Here is a 19,664-nt window from a genome sequence, read left to right as displayed (position 1 = left end):
GAACTTCCAATTTTCATATTCAAGCCATTGGATGAAATACTCTGTTACTTAAAATCAGAGGCTCTCTGGGTGTGTGAGGGGAGGTGCACACACTTGATCTTCCTGGCCTGGAATGAGGGCTCTCAACTTTAAAATGAGTTAATTTGTTATGATGTATGCACTCATCTTATGGGAGCATTCTTCATGAGAAATTAAATCATTTTATTTTTTTTAAGATGTTATTTATTTGTCAGAGAGAGCCCGAGTGGGGGGTAGGGGGGCAGCAGCAGGCAGAGAGAGAAGCAGGCTCCCTGCTGAGCAAGGAGCCTGATGCCTGTTGGAGGCCTTGATCCCAGGGTCCTGGGATCATGACCTGAGCCGAAGGCAGACATAACCCACTGAGCTACCCAGGCGTCTCAAGAAATTAAGTCATTTTAAATGAAATTGGGAGTGCTCATTCCATAGCCAGTACCTTGGGTTTCTTTTAAAGCCTCAAGATGAAGAACAAAAATACTTGGTTATAGGTAAATTTAAAAGCACGTCCTCTACCATAATAGTCCAGATTTTGTAGAAATAATAAATTACATGGGGTGCCTGGGTGGCTCAGTCGGTTAAGCATCTGGCTTCGGCTTAGGGCATGATCTCAGGGTCCTGGGATCAAGTCCTATGTCAGGCTCTCTGCTCAGCGGGGAGTCTGCTTCTCCCTGTCTCTCTGCCTGATGCTCCCCTTGCTTGTGCACTCACTCTCTCCCTCTCTCTCTGCGTTAGATAAAACAAGCGGCAATCCTACAGCACGAAGGTGCGAGATGGGCTTGTTAAAGAGGAGCAGCTTTCGCACTTTAAATACAAACCGGATGGGGGCGCCTGGGTGACTCAGTCGGTTCAGCGTCTGCCTTTGGCTCAGGTCTTTGTCCCCTGGATCCTGGGATCCAGCCCCTCCTTGGGCTCCCTGCTCAGTGAGGAGTTTGCTTGTCCCTCTCCCTCGGCCCCTCCCTCCAGCTTGTACGTGCAGGCTCGCGCACTCTCTCCCTCTCTCTTTCTTCCCCTCAAATAAACAAATAAAATCTTACAAATAATATATATGTACATACATACAAACCGGAACTGGCACTGACTAGCCACACAGTATTTTTCCACCCTCACTCCTGTTACCAAGTTCCCTGTAATCGGCATGAATGAGCAGCGAAGCCCATAAACCAGTGTATTCTCCTACAGAGACTAAAATGCTTACCCACGGCCTTAGTAACATCCTGGAATAGGTCACACAGATTTGGGATCAAATACTGATTTAGCCCCTGATTGGTGGCTGGGTGCACTTTGTCAGAGAATACTTTGAGCATTGTTTCTTCATTTCTGAAAATGGGAAAATAGTTTCCACCCCATTGGATGGATGTGAAGCATAACACAGGTAGTCTGGGTGCCTGACTGTGGTGTCAGTCATCATTCATCTTCCCAAGTTGAGGCTCTCTGAAATAGCAGAGGGAAATTCAAAACAAGCTTAATTCATCACCTTTATCCACTGTCACACAGATGTGTGTAAGTTGCTTCGCTTTACCCCCACCCCCCGTGTTGTGAAAGTTGGAAATAACATACTTAAAATATTTAATATGATACTAGGATATAGTAATCATTAGTGGTAGTTATTATAATCACGGCTAGTTGCCAACATTTAATCAACACTGGAAAAATTTTAGCCAGTATGTCTTCAAGTTATTTATTCTTACATTGTTTCTTGAACTTTTTCTTTCTTGGACTCGAGTTACATTTGTCTTAGCCTGCTTGATATTTTCCCACAGGCCATTGAGAATTTATTTTTAATCTTTAAACGTTTGCCTTGTGCTTCAGTTTGGATAATTTCTACTTTCCTGTTTTCAGGTTTACTGCTCATTCTCCTACAGTATCCAGTCTGCTGTTAGTCTCATCCAATTAATTTTTATTTCAGATACTGTATTTTTTTAGTTCTTGAATTTCTGTTTGGTCCTTTTTTAAAAACTTCTGTCTTCCTGAAGTTCTTCTCTTCACCCATTTTATCCATCTTTTCCTATAGATTCTTGAACATATTTATAATATTTATTTTTAAGTCCAACATCTGAGTTGTCTCTGGTTCTGTTTCTTTTGACTGGGTTCTTCTCTCTTGATTTTTGACTACATTTTTCTTTTTTTTTTGCATGTCTAATAATTTCTGTTTGCATGGTTAGACACTCTAATTGTATGACATAGAGACTCGGTGTTCCATTATCTTCCTGTGAAGTGTTTTATTCTAGTATGTGGTCAGATTTTTGGTGATTACCATTACCTTGGTCTTAGGTAAGTTTATTTTAGTTTTACTTATAGTCCCAGGATATAGCCCTTAGTCCTGCAACATCATCCATACTCTTACGGCATGAACCGTCTGGGCTTTCAGCCCAGAGTGTTTACCATGCTCTGTTAATGTTAACCCTCTGGGATTTGAATTCCAAACTCTCCTTAGCATTGGGAAGTTGCTGGAATCTGCTTAGCTCTTTAGATGTATTGTTTTCTACTGGGCTTCTTGAAGCATATGTAGTTCATGTCAGCCAAGGACTGGAATTGAAGGTTTCCTTTTCTGTGAATTCTTCCTTTCTAGGGTTTTCCCCCTCAATTTCCAGCTGCTGAAGCAATCCCAAACTCTGACCTCTGATACCTCAGCTGAGTAACATGCCACTTTCTGCTTGAGTTCTGTTCTCTTTGCCCAGCATGGACTGAAGTCTGCCCTTAGGAGAAAAGCCAGTTAAATATGGGCTTCTCTGGTATGGTTCTCTTCCTTAAAGGATGATATCCCCTCCTGTTTCTGCCAGCTTTTGTTTGCTCTCCAGTGGCTTCAAGTGGTTGTGTTTTTGTATTTTGTCCATCATTCATATTTGTTATAAACAGGAACATTAGTCTGGCACAAGTTACTCTGTCAAATTATTAACTGCAGATCTTTAATTATAAAAATTATGAATAATTCATTTATTAGGTTATAAGGGACTGACAAAACACTCTTGATTTAGAGGTGTTTTAGCATAGTTGGACTTTTAATGTATGACAGTATATGAAGGTGACTTAAAGAGGTATGTCCTCAGCTCAGGTTTTGGATCACAAATACCTGAATACAGAAAATAGGCACTTTGTTTATTCAGTCAAAACTATTAACAAAGTACAGGAGAGGTGTGTGGGTGATTAAATGATAGGATAAGGAGTGATCCTTTGTACTCTTGAACTTATGGTTTATTGTAAACTAAGTGTATTTACCTTATAGTCATAATTTGAAGTTAAGTTTTAAAGTCTGCATGTATGGGAGGGCTGCCTGGGTGGCTCAGCTGGTTAAGTGTCCAACTGTTTGTTTTTTTTTTTAGATTTTATTTCTTTGTCAGAGAGAGAGAACACAAGCAGGGGGAGCAGCAGGGAGAAGGAGAAGCAGGCTCCCCACTGAGCAAGGAGCCTGACGCAGGACTCGATCCCAGGACCCTGGGATCATGACCTGAGCCGAAGGCAGATGCTTAACCGACTGAGCCACCCAAGGCATCCCATAGGCACCCAAGTCTTGATCTCAGCTCAGGTCTTGACCTTGGGGTTGTGAGTTCAAGCCCCACATTGGGCTCCACACTGGGCATGGAGCCTACTTAAAAAAAAAAAAACAAAACCTCTGGGCTCTCCACTCAGCGGGGAGTCTGCTTGAGATTCTCTTTCTCCCTCTGCCTCTCCCTACACACACACACACACACACACACACACACACACACACACACACACGTCTGCATACACGCTCTCTCTCTCTCTCTGGCTCTCTCAAATAAATAAATCTTTTAAAAAAATAAAAAATGAAGTCTCCACATATGGGAAGTAACCCATGGAGTCAAAATAACCCTTGAAAATCTTTGTATGGCCAGTAAAATATACTTGAAATTATAACTCATTTGTTATTTTTACAAAGCATTGGCATTCCTTCAGGAGCCATGCTATTTAAAACACACACACACACACACACACACACACACACACACACACCCCACATACACAGTCTTTCAGGTAGTCACCCTTAGCTCAAGGAGAAGCTCCTCCCTGTGAGCAGGTGAGGAAAGGGTAGATGGTACCATCCCTCCTACTCCCAGACGTAGATAGACTCCTTATTTAGTGGGCTGGGAGGGCCCAGGGCTGGCTATTTACATTGTTCTTGCTCTTTCTTTCCCTTGTTCTTCCAAATTACTGAGTCTCACAAATTAAAGGCACAGATGTGTGATACCACTGTGGTTTTCAGTCCTTCCCAACTAATCCTTTTTACTGTTTACGTAAAGATTCAGTTTAGTGACTTTTCTTTATGGACCGCCTTTCTGCCTTGAGCAGACCCTCCTTGACAATTACAGCCAAGATTCAGCGGTCAGCCTCTATCTTTCTGCCTCTTATTCGAAGTCACATTTTGACCACGTTCTTGGATGGTTTATGTCTCTTCAAACCAGGGCTGTGTTTCCTGTATAATGACGTTGCAGTTAAACTGTAGCAGAGTCTGGAGGAATACCAGGTCTCTAGTTTTATTTCTGTGTATGGTATTCTCCCTAGGTTTGCTTAAATTCTGCCTCTCTCACACATGCTTTCCTGACCACGTGGAGTATCCCCTGTGACGCAAACCCACCACAGCTCTTTTCAGAGAAGGCCCCATCTTAAGGCAGCCATGCTCTGGGATAACCTCTACAAAGCGGTCATGCATGTGTTGAATTTCACTTGTGGTTTGGATGTAGACATGAATTTTAAAGTGTCTATCTCTAGGACTGGAAGTACTCTCCGGCTGACTCTTTAGCCAGGAAGATAACTACATATTGATTTTTCTGACGCCCTGCTTAGGTATGGAAATCAAAAGTGTTTTTCATAAATAATCAATGTCGTAAGACAGAGTGATTGGGGGTTGATGGAGGATGCCTGTGCGTGGCCAGTTTGTCACCTGCACGCACAGACAACAGGATATTCTCAGATCTTGCATGTCTCTGATAACCGATCAAACTTCTTTTCTTCATGGGGAATTGCAGGGGGCTTGCACCCTGAAACACCTGGGGCTGTTTTTCTTTTTTTCTTTCTTTCTTCTAATGGGATTGTATGTTTGTTTTTCTCCTTCTAAAAGTATAATTTATATTAACATGTTTGCACTAGAAAATTCAGATAAAAGAAGAAAATGCTAATCAGCCACATTTTGTTCTTAAACTCTTTTTCATTGGCTGGATTCTGGAGCACACGCGGCACACTTAGGCAGCACCGGGCACATTTGTATGCTCTGCCGTCCTTGTTCTCTTACTTGTCCATGCTCAGGATGATGCCTTTTCCAGGAGCCCCTGGGGTGGAGACGCCTGTAGTGTTGCAGTGTTCGGGGGTGGTCTGTGCTGCCTGCACAGTGAGGAGGCGGGGGAGGGCTTCTGAAAGAGCAGCAGCTCCCAGGCCGCAGCACTGGGATGTGGTCTCGGCTCTGGCTACAAGCAGCTGAGTGTTCCTTAGCAAGTCCTTTCATTTCTCAAGACTTCAGTTTCCTTCTCTGTGAAAAAGAAAAGGTGATCCTTACCTTATTATTGATAAAATAGTGGTTATGAAAGGAGATGAAGATTCTTTTGCAGTCTACAAGGCACTATGTATACCCTAAGGGGGCCTCCAATAGAGAATGCCTTTTTCAGGGGCACCTGGGTGGCTCAGTTGGTTGAGCATCTGACTCTTGATTTCGGCTCAGGTCGTGATCTCAGGGTCGTGAGATGGAGGCCCAAGTCAGGCTCCATGCTCAGTGTGGAGTCTGCTTATCCTTCTCCCTCTGTTCCTCCCCCTGCTCACACTCCCTCTCCCTCTCAAATAAATAAATGAGTCTTTAAAAAAAAAAATGCCTTTCTCCAGCCACCAAAACCAGAGAGGCCTGCTTACACATTTTGATCTCTTTTCTACACATGTGCTGTCGCCCTCCCTCAGACTCTCTGGCCCCTGCACCTGTCGAGGGCAAGAAGCTTTGTCTTCAGGTTCAGCTGACTTTCCTCCATGATCCTTAACATTCTGGGGTCATCGATCCCTTTATAATTGGAGAACAACAGACCTTCTCGGAATTAATAAAAAACCTGCAAGGCAGAATTTTTCAGGTAATTTTAGAAGTTTTTGGAAACTCTAAAGTTGAGGTCAGAACCATTGATTGATACAAGTAGTACATTAGTGTGTAGAATATGCGTATAACATACAGTAATAATACATAAATAAATGGTTAAAAAATAAATATTGAGAGTGCATACTTCAAAATGTTTTACCGACAAGTATAGTCGATCAAAAATAGTCTGGAGAGCACCAATCTAGAGATACCTGTGTGGCCAGGTCCTGTCCTAGCCTACCTCATTTGCCAGGACAAGAACCCCGTGAGCTTTCAGTTAATCTCGAATTAACACGTAATTTTTAAACCAAGAGCCCGAAGCTCAGAAGGACTAAGGCTGCAAAGCTAATGACCTACATGACCTTTCTACCCCAGGGTAGGTGCTTAATGAAAGCTTGTGATTTAATCGTGAGATATGGGGCCATATTTTTAAATTACACCTATTTATAAAAAAGCTCAGCCCCTTCGGATGGTGGGCAGTCAACTGTAGAAGTCTGGAATAGGAGAGGAATGGTTGTCTCCTTCCTAGCTTTTCTTAGGGGGCAGATCTCAAAGCATGAACATTACCCAGAGAGCCGTGAGCAAACCCAGGTGTGATGTGGATTTTATCTGGCAGTTAGGGGGCCTGTGTGAGGGAGCCAGAAGAGAGGGCATTGCCGCTCCTTCTATAAGGGAGCAATGCTCAAGTGCCCTTTAAATGCTGAGTAATAGCCTTGTGGAACTCTGCCGGCATCTTGTCTTGGGGCTCTGTTAGTTAATGGATTTGTCAGTTGTTGCGGAAATGGGAGTCTGCATGCTGAGTTTCCAGATAACACCCTTGGGGCTGGAGCAGATTCTTGCAGAGGCTTGGCTAGAATTTTGAAAGAACAAATCCAAATTCAAAATGACCTTGAAAAATCAGAGGAATGAGTCATCCCGAGTGGCATGGAGAAAGGCAGTTAAAAAAAAAAAATGTGCGCAAGCCTTCCTGCCTTTCTGGATGTTGCTTTTAATCTTAACAAGTGTGTGCTGAGTGGTGGTGGGAACAGATGAAGAAACAGAGGCCCAGGGAAGTGAAATAATTTGCTCGTAACCAAGGGACAGAGGCAGAGGGAGAAGCAGGCTCCCCACGGAGCAGGGAGCCAATGTGGAGCTCGATCCCAGGACCCGGAGATCATGACCTGAGCTGAAGGCAGACACCTAACCGACTGAGCCACCCAGGTGCCTCAACTCTTCATTCTTCAGGGTGTTGCTCGGGTGTTATCTCCTGGGAAACCTCACTGGCTACATCCAGGTTTTGTCCATGTTTTCATTTATTTATCAGATAACTACATGGGTGCCTACAAGACACTGTGTCAAATAAGCAGTATATTCTCATACAGAGGATAGAAAATAAAATGCATTGCTAATGCGTAAAGTATTTAAATACTCAAAAGAAAATAAAACTAAACCAAATAGAAGGCTCAGGAACTTTATTTAACATTAGAACCCTTCCTCACGCTATATGAAGAGATATATTAGGTTCAATTAAAGCTTTCAGTGTTCTTTAAAAAAAAAAATACTAAATACTAGAAGATTTGGGAACATAAGCAAGGGAGAAATCCCAAAAGTCTTTTGGGTAAAGATTGGTATGTTTGACACACAAAATGTAAAAAGTTCTGTGTGGCAAAGGACACCATAAACCAAGTGAGGAGACAAATGGGAGAAAATATTTGCAACACATATTACAACAGATTGCTGTCCCTTTTGCAGAAAGTCTCCCTACAGATTGACCCAGAGAAGAGAAGCAATGGAAAACAACAGGCAGGAAAGGAAATGTGAACGGACAATAAAATACAGCAAGATACCTGGGCTTACTATATAGTCCAGTTTTTCACGCCCCTGTGGCGAGAATTAAGAAGAACAGTAACAGCTATGTGCTAGCGAGGCTATAGAGAAATACATTCTTCTGTTGGTACTGCTGTTGGGTCTGTGCAGTGCTACCACCAGCCTCTTTGAAAACATAGCAGTAGTAATTAAAATTTGAAGTGTGCACTCTACCCCCCCAACAATTCTGCTTTTGTGAATGAATATGTCTTTTCAGAGATAAAGTGACAGCATGTAAGAACTTATGGATAGAAATGTTTATTGCAGCATTGTGTTTTGGTAGCAAACACTATGGGAGTCTCTCAGGGAGATAGTTCTCCAACTCATGGTGGAGTTAACTGTGGAATATAATCACAGTTATAAAATAATGGGGGCGCCTGGGTGGCGCAGTCGTTAAGCATCTGCCTTCAGTGCAGGGCGTGATCCCGGCGTTATGGGATCGAGCCCCACATCAGGCTTCTCTGCTATGAGCCTGCTTCTTCCTCTCCCACTCCCCCTGCTTGTGTTCCCTCTCTCGCTGGCTGTCTCTATCTCTGTTAAATAAATTAATAAAATCTTTAAAAAAAAATAATAATGAATTAGAGTTCATTATATTCAGTTTCTTGATCCTTATTCAGTAGGGGAAAAGCAAGCCATGGAGCCTTGTATTTAATATCCCATTTGTGGGGCGCCTGGGTGGCTCAGTCAGTTAAGCATCTACCTTCGGCTTAGGTCATGATCTGTGGGGTCCTGAGATCGAACCCATATTGCGCTCTCTGCTCTGGGGAGCCTGCTTCTCCCTCTGTCCCTCTGCCCCCCCACCCCCCCATTCTCTCTCTCTCCAATAAATAAATAAGTACAATCTTTTAAAAAAAAATCCTATTTGGCTTTTTAAAGGTGAGAAAAGTGGAGAAGACCCCCTATTGTATGTATGTTTGTGTATTTTTTAAGCATAAAGAAAGCTTAGTTGAGGTTAGTAACACACCACATTATTAACTTTGCTTATTTCAAGGAGGGGATTGGAGAAAGGGAAAGGAAACGATCGTTTTTATCTGTAATAATGTTTGAATTATTTTTATAATTTTAAAAACAAATGGAATTAAAAATTTTAAAGGGTGATTAGTGCTTCAAAGTATGTACAGGATAGTATAAGAGAATTTATCACTTCGCCCCCTCTGCCAGTACTATAATTTATGACACATATTACATGGCTTTATTATTAGTTATAGCTCATTGTATTTTATATGCCTGGCACGTGGCCAGTACTCAGTATTTCCCGAAGGAAGGAAAAAGGACTTGTTCCAGGAGACTCTACTACATGCGTTGAGCATTGGACTGAGCGCCGTGTGCCAGGGCTGGTGCTGGGGTCTGGCTGAACAACAGATCAGGTAACGCTGGGAACTCAGACACCGCAAGAGGCTGAGGACGGAGTGAATGACAAGCTTGCCTGGGAGGTTACACTTACCTTTGATCTTGAAAGAGGCAGGTTGAGGCCTGAAAAAGTGATGGAGCCAGGTGGACTGGAGAGCGTGGGCTGGGCTATGTGGCTGCAGCGCAGGGATGGCTGTACCCAGGCTGTGTTCCAGGAGAGTCCTCTGAGCTGGGGAGGCCGAAATGATAAACACAGTTGTGCTGGACTCTTGACACAGAAGATAACTTACATAAAGACCCAGGGAGAGAAGCTAGCCTCTCAGGAAGGAGGAACGTATGGGAAGTTCAGGAAGTGAGACTCACTTCAGGGTGAGGGATGGTTCCTCCCATGTCATCAACACCTACCATCAGCCAGACGCTGGGGGAGGCACACTGTAGGCTTTTCCCATCCTGTTCACATAGTAACCTGATCAAGAGGCATTACTGCGTTAAGAAAGCAGAGTCCGGGGTGATGATACAGACTGTCTTAGCGCCACAGCTGGTAAATGGAAGACCTAGGATTTGATCCACAGTTGTCTTATGTATCCTAGAACCTTCCAAGAAATACCATGATACTTAGATTATACCTGAATGTCCATTAACATCAGAACGTCAGCTCTCCGTCTCAGGGTGAATGAAAGTAATGAAGATATTTTTAGAGGCTTGCCATGTACTTTATAGATTATACATCTGTCATATTTCACATATGAAAACCGAGACCCGGGACACCTGGGTGACTGAGTACATTAAGCATCTGTACTTGGCTCAGGTCATGATCCCAGGGTCCTAGGATCAAGTCCCACATCAGGCTCCTTGCTCAGCGGGGAGCCTGCTTTTCCCCCCTCTGCCACTCTCCCTGCTTGTGCAGGCTCTCTCTCTGACAAATAAATAAATAAAATCTTGAAAGAAAGAAAAAGAAAGGAAGGAAGGAAGGAAGGAAGGGAGAAAGGAAAAAAAGAAAGAAGGAAGAAAGAAAGAAAGAAAGAAAGAAAGAAAGAAAGAAAGAAAGAAAGAAAGAAAGAAAAGGAAAGAAAAGGAAAGAAAACCGAGACCCAGAAAAGTGCCTTTTCCAAGGTCACAGATGGCCAGTCTGGACCAGAGGGAGATTCGAACCCAGGTCTCCGTGCCCACTTAGGGCCGTGTCCCTCTATCAGATGATGCCTCAGTAAACATTAGGCGGTGCTTGGTCAAGGTTGGGGGAGCTCTTGAGGATGGATTTATTATGAATGCTTTCAAGGCCTTTACTCATTAAATAGAAATAATCCTTCATGGTTTTACAATGTTCTTTGCTGCTGCTGCTGCTGCTGCTGTTTTCCCAAAAGAGCTTTCACATTAATTATGACATCTTTACCTCATAGCGTTCAACCTCAAGGAGTAGGCTGGGCGTAGGTATTATTAGACCTGTTTTATAGATGAAATTACGCCCTTGAGAGCCTCAGTCACCTGACCAGGGTCACATGATAGTGGCTGCATCTAAGACCTAGATTTTCAGGTCCCTCAATCATTTGACATCTGGCTTAAAAATAGCAAACCTCTAGGGGTTCCAGCACTTCACCAAGCATAATGGTTAAGAACACACGCTCTCCAGCCAGTGCCTGTTGTCACCACTTAGCGGGTGACCTTAGGCAGCCTGCTTCACTCTCTGAACCAGTCTCTGCATCTGGAAAATGGGGATAAGAATAGCACATCATCAAGAGCAGCGAGTGAAGTAATGCAGGACGGAAGCACAGTTCCTGGCCCGTTAAGTAATCAATGTAACCACAGGTTAGTTATTATTGTAATTCATTACTAACGATTGTTACCATTGTTATGGTTATTATGTCATTGTCATTATTGAGGAACAGGAGGTCTGTCTTATTCCTCTTCCTTTCTTAGTGTTTATCATAGTAAACCCCAAATAGGTATTTGTGGCACGTGTTATGGCGCCCTTGACAGTCTGTCCTGAGGCTGTCCGTGGAAAAGGATGGGTTTGGAATCACATGAGGCTGGGTTCCAGTGTGGATTCCCCAGCGAGTCTCACTTTTCTTACCTATAAAACATTGCCCTGAAGGAGTTTTAGGGTATTCAGTGTGATGGCTCCCACTGCACAGTCGGTGCTTCATCGGCGGCCATAATTACAGTGACAGAGAATCGAAGGTTGGGGTCGCAGGCCAGTTGGGAAGTGGTGTGAAAATTTCCCAGTTTGATAAGGCCTAGCACAGGGTGAGAATTAGGCAAACATCCCTCAGAGAAAGGCCTGTTTACTATTTGCTGTGGTTCTGAAAATTCTAAGTAGGGCCTCATTGAAGGAATATACAAGACATTTTTAAAGAATTTTGCTTTAAGATTTTTATTCGAGAGAGAGAGAGAGCATGAGCAGGGGAGAGGTAGAAGGAGAGGGAGAATCAGACTCCCTGCCCAGCAGGGAACCTGATGGTGGGACTCAAGCCCAGGACTCTGGGATCATGACCTGAGCCAAAGGCAGACGCTTAACTGACTGAGCCACCAAGTGCCCCATTTTTTAAGAATATTGTTTAAAAAAGAATATTGAGGGGCACTTGGGTGGCTCAGCCTTTAAGTGTCTGCCTTCAGCTCGGGTCATAATTCCAGGGTCATGGGATTCAGCCCCGCATCGGGCTCCCCTGCTCGGTGGGAAACCTGCTTCTCCCTCTCCCACTCCCCCTGCTTGTGTTCCCTCTCTCACTGTGTCTCTCTGTGTCAAATAAATAAAATTTTAAAAAAAGAGAATATTGAATTTTAACGTACTCTCAGGGCACTTGTTAGGACCAGCCCCTGGGAACATATACCCTGAGGGCTGTCCCTGAGTTGGGAGTGTTGCTGGAAGCCTCTGTCACCGGCCTGAGGATGCAAGGCTGACTCCCCCGCAGTGGCCTCTGATGGGCAGCCTGGTGCTGTCATCGCTGTTGTCCTTGTCACGAACATTTAGTGAGCTTATTGTGCACTATGCACTTGGCATGCAGTAACTTAATCTCCATAATACCTCTGTGAGGTAAATACATCGTTATGTCCATTTTACAGCTGGGGAAGGTGAGGCTTAGGAAAGTAAGTTACTTGACCAAAACACCAGGACAGGTTTAGTGATAGACCTGGGATTTGATCCTAGATCTTTCTCACTTTAGGATGTGGAAGAGAGTCCCCAGCTCTGAAATCTTAAAAAAGCCTAAGAGTAAATGCCCTTATTGAAGGAGCTGTGTGACCTTGGGCATGTTTTTTTGCATCTAAATAATGAGGATGATAACAGTACTTATCTTCCAGTCTTTGTTAATAAGAGTGAATGAAGCAATGGACGGGAAGTGCTTAGTGCAGTGACGGGCGTATATTGAGTACTCCACAAACTAGCTATTACCGCTATTATTACTGAAATAGTAAATCACTGCTTTGGTATTGCTATGGGGCTTAAATGTTGAAATGTATATAAAGGCCCTTTCAAGCTTCATGGAACATATTAGGTGATTAGTATATGTTAGTCATCGTCCCAAAGAAATGCCAGCACTTAAAATCCTAAGTGGTCCTTTCTGGTTGGGCTGGTAAAACTGTATTATTTTGTCATTTTTTCAGAACTGAAAGGAGTCACCTAGCTCTTAAAATTGTCTTACAAATTGTCTTACATTCTGCAATAATACCATGAATGCCAGAAATTCCCTACAGATATTTGAAAGCATGAATCTCCATAATGGCTGGATCAGATTTCTCTTTCCTTGTTCTTTTCTTTTACCCAGTCTCCATCCTCACCTCCTTTCCCCAGCACCCACTTTACCAACTTCCCAGAAGTCTGCTGGTACTTAGGTAGACTAAGGATCCTGAAACAGAGCTTATCCTCTTCCCTGAAAGGTCCTCATCAGGCTGTTTTCTGCCTCATCAGCCCTCCTATTCAGTCACACCTGTGTCTGTGACAGTGTTCCCCACCAAAGCCCTGTTTTTCTCTCTTCTTCCCTAAATGCCTGATTTACCTTTCGTTTATCTGCTTGCTGTGCTCTGTGGTAGGCCCCTTGTTCTGCCCTCCACCAAAACCCTGTCTCTCTGCCCTGTCCTTCTGCACCTGCTGAAAACCTGCTTGGTAAACCCTTCATTTTGTGCAAAGGGATGCATGCGTTTACAGAATTTTGCTAGTGAATTGGCACCGTTAGATTTGTAATATATGAAAAAAAAGAAAAAAAAACCTAAAAATGTAAAACATGTGTTCCTGTGCTGTTTGATATTAAATACATCTCTGTATTATAATTAATCCTGGCTCTAGAGGTGATAGTGACTGATTTTTTCTGGAGGCAGGTGCTATATACCAGGCACCATTCTAAGCAACGTACAGTTAATTCCCATTATTTCTGCCCTCAACAGGACTATCAGCACTGTCCCCAGACACACCTCACTAAACTGTGATTTTTAAGATGTATCTGTACTAGGAAATTTCACACATATATACATATATCTGATTAACATACACACACATACTTATGCACATAATTATATGTGTCAACTGTATGGTTGTTCATTTATGGAATTAGCAAAGCGTACAGGACTCATGACCTCGCCTATACTTACTTACCAGTCTCACCTTCCACCTCTTTCATGTCACATTTGATGTTCCATCTTCCCACTAAGCCTCATTCTTCCTTGCAGGGTTCTGGTGAGGGTTAAATATGATGTTGTAAAAAGCATCTGGGTCAGAGAAGGTTCTCGACAAATGCTAGTGCTCCCGTCCTGAGGCCTGTGTCTGCCTTAGCCAAGTCTGTCTGATTTTTTGATGAGTCTGTCATTTCTGAGAGACTAAGAGCTTCTCGTAATTCTTTCTAAACTCTGCATGCCATTCCAAACTCAGGAGAGTCGTTTTGTCTAGGGAGGGAGGAGGGGAGGGTAAGAGATTGGGATTGGGAGAGAGAGGAAGCATCCTGTAACACTTTCTTTCTTAAACTGGTTGGTCGGTTCATGAGTATTCTGTTAATCTAAAGATTATGATATATGCCATCTGCAATATTTTCTGATTCCAAGCACACAAACAAAAATCCTCTATCCTTCTGTTTTACCAGAGACACACCTTTGGACACAGTTGAACAGGCAGCTGAACTGCTTTCTTGCTGGCCTCCAAAAGCAGCGGAGGGTGTTGGGTCTGGTGGGATTCTCTGGGGGGAGGTGAGGCTGTTTGGCCTCAGACAGAAGGTGTCAGGAGTAACTCCAGTTTATGTGGATATCAAACATGTGCATCCTGTCTGTCGAGCTGATGTGGCCTTCCTTTTGTGTTTTTCCGAGCCACTTCCCTCAGTTACTTGGGCAGTAACCAGAGCTGCATTTTATCTTTTTAAATATCTCAGCCTGAAATGCTGACATCCACTGTAGGCATCATGAATTTTTGATGCAGTGATGATTGGAAGGCTGCTGGGCCTCACTTCATTTCGCTGGAGCACTGTGACACTTGTTTCCTCCCGTGCTTCGAAACTTTCTTCTTGGGCCGCTCCCCCGTGCGGATTCACGGTTTGTTCCGTGAGGGCCCGTGGCTGCCAAGCAGTCATCGAGAGTGTATTCGAGAATGCAGTACTTTAGATTTTCCTCTCAGTTATTCAGCAATCTAGGAGGCTGAAGAAGGGAATGCTTCTGAAATTCCTGAAAAGGAAATCAACAAATCCAAGTCAACAAATATTTACTGATCCCTCACTCCTTAAGCGGCTCACAGGAAAACAAACACAGTGGTATTTGTTGGGTGGGGACACGGAGATGAGCCGGAGGTAATCCCTGCGTCTTGTGGTCTGGTGGCAAGGAAAGATCTGTACTTACACAAACATGATGTGATGTAGTGGAAAATATTGCAAAAGAGGTACAGAGAATTACAGGCAAGGAAGGATCATTGCCAACTAAGGGAAGCCTTTATAAAGAGAGGTGATTTTGCCAGCCATGATATTGTTAGGTGCTTACTGTTCATTTATTCGTTCAATAAATGTCACGCATCTCCTGTGGGCCTGCATACAAGTCCGTGCTTCCCTATCCTCCACCACAGAGAAAGAGAGAAGTGGGGAGTCCAGGCATCTGAAATGCCTCCCCATGGAAGTAGTGCCCCTCAGTTCCACTCATACTTCCTTGGTCAGTGTGTTTCCTGTTCCGTGCCTGCTTCCCTTAAGGGTGTAGAGACGTGCGGTACTGCCTCCCAGAGCCCACAAGGATGGGGCACCTGAGTTTCTGTTATAAGTGCTAACATCTGCTAGAAGAGTCACAGATCTGACGCACAATTTCACAGAATCGCACCGGATGCTGTCTTGATAGTAGACTGTAGGTGAGCAAGGGCTGTGATAAGGAGACTTTTGTACGAAGCTTTTGCAGTGGTCAAGGCAAGAGATGATGTTAAATGGGGTTGGCTGTGGGGGTAGTGAGAAGTTGTCAGATTTTGGTTGTATTTTAAAGGCAGAGGCAATGGGATTTGCCAGTGGGCTGCATCTGAGATATGAGAAAGAGAAAAATCAGTATGACTTCGATGGGTTTCAGCCTGAACATCTACAAGAATGTATTTGCCGTTAGCTGACTGAGATACAAGGGTCTACGGAAGAAGAGGGTTGGGGCAGAACATGAAGGGTTTGCTTTTAGCATGTCGAGATGAGAGTTATTGGTCATCCCAGTGGAGGTATTGAACAGCAGTTGATACAGAAGTCTGTGTTTCGGGGTTGGGGTCTGGGCTGGGGCCATCAGCTTGGGAGTTGTCAGCTGATAGAAGCTATTCAAAACCACAGACTAGATGAGATCCCAAGAGAGTAAGCATAGATAGAGAAGAAAAAAGGCCCAGGGCTCTCCAACCTGAGGAGGTCAGGGAGATGAAGATCCAGGGCAGACATTGGAAAGGAGCACCCATGAGATAGGAGGACAGTCAAGAGAGTATGTTATCTGGGAAGCCAGGGAGAGAAGGTGTTTCAAGGAGGTGGGAGTGGTGGTTATTTATGGAACACTCACTCTTTTGCGAAACTTTGGATACTTAATATCAGCTCATCAGCCCCACAATCACGTAAGATAGTATTAGTCTCATTTTACATGAAAAACCAAAGCTCAAAGTGAGGAAATGTCTTAATGGCTCTGATGGGTCATAAAAGTTAAAAAACTGATAAGATAGCAAGCTTATAGGTGGTGAAACCAAAACTTAAAACATAAATTCCACCTGATCCATGCCTGCATGACTTGCACCAAGAGATCATGTGTGAAAAAAAACATTTTAAAAATGCTGCTCCTCAGACCTGAGGCTTAGACAGAATTAAAGGAAATTGAGTTGCAGAGAAAGAAACATGTTAGGATCCATGGATACTTCTTTTGCATTCTTTTTTTTTTTTTAAGATTTTATTTATTTATTTGACAGAGAGAGACAGCAAGACAGGGAACACAAGCAAGGGGAGTGGGAGAGGGAGAAGCAGGCTTCCCACCGAGCAGGGAGCCTGATACAGTGCTCGATCCCAGGACACTGGGATCATGACCTGAGCCGAAGGCAGACGCTTAACGGCTGAGCCACCCAGGCGCCCCTCTTCTTTTGCATTTCAAGATAAATTTTCTTTTTTTTTTTAAAGATTTTATTTATTCGAGAGAGAGAGTGAGCGGGAGGCAGACTCTCTGTGGAGTGCAGAGCACGACCGTGAGATCACAATCTGAGCCAAAACCAAGAGTTGAACGCTCAACCAACTGAGCCACCCAGGCGCCCCCCAAGACTGCTTTTTTTTTTTTTAAAGATTTTATTTATTAGAGAGAGAGTGCATGTAAGCATCAGTGGGAGAGAAGGGCAGAATGAGAAGGAGAAGCAGACTCCCCACTGAGCAGGGAGCCCAGCTCAGGGCTCAAGCCCAGGACCCTGAGATCATGACCTGAGCCAAAAGCAGACACTTAACTGAATGAGCCATCCAGGTGCCCCAAGGTTGATTTTCTAAGGAGAATTTTCTACTTGTTCCCTGATAGTCATTGTATCTTAATGGAAATACAGCGTGCTTTAAAATGTGATGGTAGGGGCACCTGGGTGGCACAGCGGTTGGGCGTCTGCCTTTGGCTCAGGGCGTGATCCCAGCGTTATGGGTTCGAGCCCCACATCAGGCTCCTCTGCTATGAGCCTGCTTCTTCCTTTCCCACTCCCCCTGCTTGTGTTCCCTCTCTTGCTGGCTGTCTCTATCTCTGTCAAATAAATAAATAAAATCTTTAAAAAAAAATAAAAAATAAAAAAAATAAAATAAAATGTGATGGTAATTTGACCTCTCACCTGTGGGGGTCCATGGACTAACTGAGATGCAGGTGAACTGAACACTGTGGAAGAACAAGGGGAGACCTCCTTTAATAGAGTGAAGACATTCGTGCCCCGCTGACCTCCTCTGGACATAGGCAATGAATAATTGATGCAGTTTCTCTTTGCTTTCCTTATAAGAGTCTCTAGTGATCAATCAGGGTTCAAAATAACTCGTCATTATGGCAAATAAGAGCTCAGACTCCTCTCTCCTTCTCTTTTAGAGCACGTACAAAATGAAGAAAACTATGCACAAGTTCTTGACAAGTTTGGAAGTAATTTTTTAAGTCGAGACAACCCAGATCTTGGCACCGCTTTTGTCAAGTTTTCTACTCTTACAAAGGAACTGTCCACACTGCTGAAAAATCTGGTAAGCCATGGCATAAGGGACTTTTTAAAAATTAAAGCCTGACCAAAGTGCAATTAAGAAAATAAAGAGAATAATCTAGTATCTTTTCTACAACCCCCGGTCCTGGGGGTGAAAAAAATTAAAATTAAAAAATAAAAAACAAAAAGTCTCAGGTATGGAGTCACATATAAAAAAAATACCGTTGTAGAATTCCTCGATCGCACTGATAGCAGGTTAGGTTTCTTGAGTCATGGAAACTGGTTAACCTGAATTGTCTTGCACATTCTGCCACTGTTTTGGTTCGGGTTTTGTTTTAGATATAGCTTTTAGTAACTTTTGCTTTTTAATTAGTTGAAGGAGTGATGATGATTTCTGTGTCGAACATACTCTGGAAGTGTACCTTGCAAGTGTTAAACCTCACTTGTATGAAGACGGGCACGCATCTTGGTCCCAGCTTTACAAATAGTGAACCTCCCCAGTTCCTCACATCCTTTTAAAACTCCCTACCGAGAAAAAGATTTTGAGATTGGGGGAATCCATGGTTACAGAAGTTGATGACAGGAAGACTCCCTCAAAATCTGGGACATGAGAGGTGCTGACCCCGGGAGGCAGACACGGAGTTGGGGGTGAGGTGATCTCTGTGACAGACACTAGTGTCTGGATTCCCACCCTCACACCCTGTTCCCACTGGGAAGGTTCATTCTGAGTAGGGCTACCACCCACACTTTTCTTATGCATTCAGTTAAGCAAGTCTCTCTTCTCCAAAGTCCCAAGAGATAGAGGTAGGCAGGTTGAATTGGTGCCAAAGGAAAACTATAGCATACTTTTCCTCGTCTCTTTCCTGAAGAACAGGAGCTGGTTCTTCCTCTTCCCCAGTCTCTCAGTCTGAAGGTCAAGCTGTCTTGAACCTGGCTCAGTTACTTTTCTATTAGCTAGGCTTCTCTGGCCTTATAGGAGACTCTTGTCACAAATCTGTTTGATACAAATGTCTAGTTTACAGACGAGTACACAGTATTGGAAAAATGAAAATGACCTTTCTATAGTGTATTAACCTGGATATTTGACCAATCAGAATATTCTTTTTTTTCCTATCATACTAGATAAATACATGCCTATGTCTGTCTTCCTCACAGCTTACGTCTAATTGGTGGTTTATGCCATTGAATTAGTCTCCTATAGTGACAGCTAATCGTAAACGTTGAGAATAGAAATATGTCTGATTTTCCAAAACTTCATGAAGGGTAATTTTGAACTTAGGACCAACACGTTCCTACACTTTGAGGTTTATTTGACAAATCCATGATATCTCCATAAATCTTAGAGTATTTAAATCTCTTGTATTCAGAAGAGGGCCCCCATTTCTCCTTCCTCTGGGAAGGAGAAATGCCTGTCTTTCTGTTGATGGCATTGCTCAAAGGCTGTGTGGTGGAAAGAAAAGAAGTGCCTGTCTTTCTGTTGATGGCATTGCTCAAAGGCTGTGTGGTGGAAAGAAAAGAAGTGAAACAGGGCTCCGACCATTCCCTTGGGTAATAACTGGTAACAGACTTGCTCACAGAGGAAGTTCTGTTTTCCCCTGAGCTAGGTGTTTTCACAGGGATATCTTGCTAACCTTTGGTTTCCGGGACACCAAATGTATTTGGCTTTAGTCGAGATTCATCACTTGCACGTTTTCTGGACCCATCCATTCCTACGCTCCCCTCCACTGTGGGTTCCTGCCCCCAGTGCATGTCGGCCCCACAAGGCAGAGGTCACTCGGGCATCATTTATCATCT

The 19,664-nt window shown here is 43.6% G+C and overlaps 1 protein-coding gene across 8 annotated transcripts in view; it reads left to right on the top strand.

Moving 5' to 3' along the window:
- Nucleotides 1–19,664, top strand: part of ASAP1 (ArfGAP with SH3 domain, ankyrin repeat and PH domain 1) — a 335,958-nt gene that overhangs the window by 188,276 nt on the left and 128,018 nt on the right. For all 8 annotated transcript variants that reach the window (XM_019794951.2, XM_011219411.3, XM_019794950.2 and 5 more), the window contains one exon: nucleotides 17,768–17,913. In XM_019794951.2, coding sequence (XP_019650510.1) covers nucleotides 17,768–17,913 — 146 coding nt within the window. The remainder of the gene's footprint in view (nucleotides 1–17,767; nucleotides 17,914–19,664) is intronic.

Source organism: Ailuropoda melanoleuca, chromosome 9, assembly GCF_002007445.2.
Source record: "Ailuropoda melanoleuca isolate Jingjing chromosome 9, ASM200744v2, whole genome shotgun sequence".
In the NCBI taxonomy this organism is placed as follows: Eukaryota; Metazoa; Chordata; class Mammalia; order Carnivora; family Ursidae; genus Ailuropoda; species Ailuropoda melanoleuca.
This window is presented reverse-complemented; position numbering and strand designations above follow the sequence as displayed.